The sequence below is a fragment of the Mus pahari genome, chromosome 22 (assembly GCF_900095145.1).
Source record: "Mus pahari chromosome 22, PAHARI_EIJ_v1.1, whole genome shotgun sequence".
Taxonomy (NCBI): Eukaryota; Metazoa; Chordata; class Mammalia; order Rodentia; family Muridae; genus Mus; species Mus pahari.
Genome location: NC_034611.1, coordinates 11,868,073 through 11,872,009, shown reverse-complemented (window position 1 = coordinate 11,872,009; position 3,937 = coordinate 11,868,073). Strand labels below are relative to the sequence as shown.

Genomic DNA, 3,937 nt, shown 5'->3' with positions numbered 1-3,937 from the left:
GAAACTTACTTAACAGTGATTTGGATCATTTTATGTTCATAATGAGAGCTAAAGACAGTTGCGTTTTCTTTTAAAGTCACAAGAAAAGACCTAAGAGTTTGACTTAAATATAGTGGCATTGCTGGGTGTGGGGGCAAACACACTCAGGAGGTAGAGACAGGCAGATTTACCTGAGTTTGAGGCCTGCCTGGTCTGCAGTGTGAGTTACAGGACAGCCAAGGCTACACAGAGAAACCGTGTCTCGAAAAATCAAAAATAAATAGAGGCATAAGCCTTGTGAATCCCATTACTACCATTTTTTTTTGGAAAATTATCATCAATTTAACATTTTTGAGAATGTTCAAACTTTTCACCGGCAAGACTGGTTTAAAACCGTTTTGAGTAAGACTCCAAAATCTCTCAGGACCTAGATTTTCCTGTGTAATTAAGTTTTTTAGTCTTTACGTCTTAGTTCACAAACTCCTTTCCAGTCAAAACTGTATATTTGGTTTCCTCACTGAATTGCAGACTTCTGAAGGTCATGGTATTTTGGCCATAGATGTGTGCCATTAACCGGTCCCCAGTTATACATACTATATATGCAATAAATTCAGCGCTGTGCAGAAGGGTGGCCATTTTGCCCCGTGTTCAAAACGGCTATATATCAATTAATACCTGCCCTTTAGTTAATGACGCTGACCTGCCTGGGGAAGTGGAATCGGGAGTCAAGCGTCAAGCGCGCACGGGACCACAGCAAGAGCTCGCCCCGCCTAGCCGCGGTCCCTGCAGCGGTCCCGGCTACCGGTCGCTGGTCCAGGCCCTGCGGACGTGGAAGGACAGCGAGAGGTTAGCAGCGGCCACACTGCTCCTGCTCCGTGCGGGAAGGCTCACTGTGACGCGCACGCGCGGCCGCATCGGGGCGCGAGCTCGGGCCCGAACGCGCGGCACAGTGCAGGGCGGCGCGGGGGCGCGCCCGCGCCTGAGCGCGCGCCCGGAGGGGCGGGCTGGGACTTTTTCGGCTCGCACGCCCTTCGGCTGCCGGGAGCCCGGGTTCCCTTCCGCTTCCGACGCACTGTCCGCCAGCCGGTGGATGTGCGGCAACAACATGTCCGCTCCGATGCCCGCCGTCGTGCCGGCCGCCCGGAAGGCCACCGCCGCGGTGAGTGGCGGCGACCGGGCCTGGGGCACCAGCGAGACCCAGGCCGCCGCGCGTGGATGCGTCCGCGCCGCCCCGCGGGCTCTCCCGGGTCGGGCGGGGAATCGGAGCCGGCGGGGCGCCGCCTGCCTGCCTAGCACTCTCACCCCCACCCCTGAAGCAAATGCCGAGGTCCGGTGCTGAAACCGGCGACCTGCCGCGGGAGTGTCTGTGCTGCCGCAGCAGCTCAGATTAACTTTTGCTCCCGGAAACTTTGGGGATGAAAAAATTCGACTGTGTGTGTGAGGCTTTCGTGACTTGACTTTAGAGACAGCTGTCTTTTATCCGACTGTGTGAGACCTCTGAGTGCTAAAACGACACGTTATCCTATAGGGCTATAGAAATTAATTAGCTTGTGGAATAGTGTTGTAAGTTTTTAGGTCCTTCATTCGGTTTTATAACTTAACAAAAGCTGTAACAGTCCAGTGTGCGCTTATTTTTTCTTCTTCTCTTTTAGGTTATTTTCCTTCACGGATTGGGAGATACTGGGTAGGTACCATTGTTAGTATCTAAGGAGATGGAGTCATGCAGCTACTTAGTGGTCGAAAGGTTGTATGCTGAAGGCCGAAATTGTAGGAACAAGTATTTTCTCAAGGAGACCAGCTTTTCTACTTACAAATACCCACAGTTTCCCCCTTATCTTGAGTTTCTCGTCTTTGAGATTGTCTCTGGAACATGTTAAAATTGTTAACTGCTCTTTGGATGTGAATTGGATACCAGAGGAGTGGAATGTTTGCAGAGGCAGTGTGCAATTTCAGAGCAGGTTGAGAAAGACCAGTTGATTCTATTGAGAGAAATAGCAATAACATGAAGCATGAGTCCCAGACAGAGTGCTGATGATCCCTTAAAAGAGAAAAATCAAAGAAGGCGGAGACCACACCTCAAAGATTAATTTGGAGGCTTATCAAACACATTTTGCTTTTCTGGTTCTGGAGAACAAACTCGGGGTCTGTGTGTGCCGTGTGGACACTTACCAGTCCCTTACTAGCCTATGCTGCACTAACTTTAGCTTATGATTTTCTGTTATTAATCCTTGGGTTTCCTTGTGTTTAATTCAGTGATTATCTGGCTGAACCTTGTGTTATATAGGCCTGTCAAACTTTTAAATTGAAACTGGGGAGATGGCTTAATGGTTCAGTGCATAGGCTGCACTTAACCAGCCTGCAGGTTCAGTTCCAAGCACTCACATAGTGGCTTCCAGCTTTCTGTAACTCCAGTCTCAACAGATCTGATCCCTTTTCTGGGCTCCACAGGAGTTGCATATATGTGGTGCACAGGCATACATGCAGGCAAAACATTTGTACACATAAAATAAATATAAAGATTAAAATTTTAGAACTTGATTTTAAAAGAGTAAATTTTTATGAAGTAGATAAGACATTAAGTGGTTTTTTTTTTTTTTTCAATGAGTTTTGAGGCCCGTTGCTAAATACTCAGGAGGTTGAGACAGGCAGTTTTCTTGACCCCTAGACTTTGAGACTGAGGCAACATTATGAGATCTTGCTTATGAATGAATGAGATATTGGACTAGACTAATTGTCCCTTTCAGGTACTAACCTTATCTCACTCACTTTCCTCTCTTTGGAGATTTTGCCAGGTAATACGGTTTTAGGTGATGGCTAGGTTTTGTTTTGTTTTGTTTTAATTACATTTGTTTTGTGTGTGTGTGTGTGTGTGTGTGTGTGTGTGTGTGTGTGTACATTTCGGAGGAGTCAGTTTTCTCCTCCCATCACACGGGTCCTCAGGGATTGAATTCAGGTTGCAGTGTTGGTAGAAAGTGCCTTAAACCACCGAGTCATCTCACCACTCCAGTTATTATTTTACTTTACTTTTATTATTATTATTTCATTGATATATCCAAGGGTGACACAGAATTAACAGATATCTTCCAGCCTCCACCTTTGATAAACCTTCAAATTAACCTTCTAGTTCTCACTTGATCTTCAACTAAGTTTTCCTTTTAGCTGGTAATTTCTTTTTCCCTTTCTTTCTCCCTCCCTTGCCTCGACATGCACAGCTTTGTTTGTTTGAGATTGTCTGTGCTTGCCTGAGCTCACTGTAAACCGGCTTGATCCTAACTTGTGATCCTCTTACCTCTGCATTCCCAAAGCTGTGTTTCCAGGTGTTTGCCACCATGACATTCAGTCTGTGGGAGCAAGAATTCTTTTGTGTGTGAGTGCACATGTACACGTACATGTGGAGGCTGGAGGATAACTCTTGAGGGTTGTCCACTGTTAACCTTTAAAATTTGTTTTTGTTTTTGAGGCAGGGTTGGTTGAACATTAGCCTGGGTTTTGGCTTTGCTTTTTAAAGCTGTACTGATTTATATTATGCATTAGTGCTTAGTCTACATTATGTAGGTGCTTTTGTGTGTGTATGTGCGTGTGTGTGTATGTGCACGCATTCATGCTCACTCAAGCACCTGCTCAAATACTCACTTGTGTTTCTGTTACTTTCATAAGCCAGAAGAGGGCATCAGATTTGAGTTGTGGACATTTGTCAGCCAATGTGTGTGTACTCCCAACCCAGGTCCTTTGAAAGAACAAGAACTGCAAGTGCTCCTAACCACTGAGCCATCACTCCCACCCCTGTGTTGGGGACTTCTTCTTGTTCTTGTTCTTGTTCTTCTTGTTCTTGTTGTTGTTGTTGTTGTTGTTGTTGTTGTTGTTCTTCTTCTTCTTCTTCTTCTTCTTCTTCTTCTTCTTCTTCTTCTTCTTCTTCTTCTTCTTCTTCTAATGGTTTCTGGGAATTGAACGGAAGTCC

General features: G+C 46.0%; 1 protein-coding gene across 1 annotated transcript in view; it reads left to right on the top strand.

Annotated features, from left to right (window-relative positions):
- Positions 1-911: 911 nt before the first annotated feature.
- The window catches only part of Lypla1 (lysophospholipase 1), a 32,185-nt gene continuing 29,159 nt past the window's right edge, over positions 912-3,937 (top strand). Inside the window, exons 1-2 of the mRNA XM_021222179.2 lie at positions 912-1,138; positions 1,632-1,663. Of these exons, the coding sequence (XP_021077838.1) occupies positions 1,070-1,138; positions 1,632-1,663 (101 nt within the window). The 5' untranslated portion in view covers positions 912-1,069. The remainder of the gene's footprint in view (positions 1,139-1,631; positions 1,664-3,937) is intronic.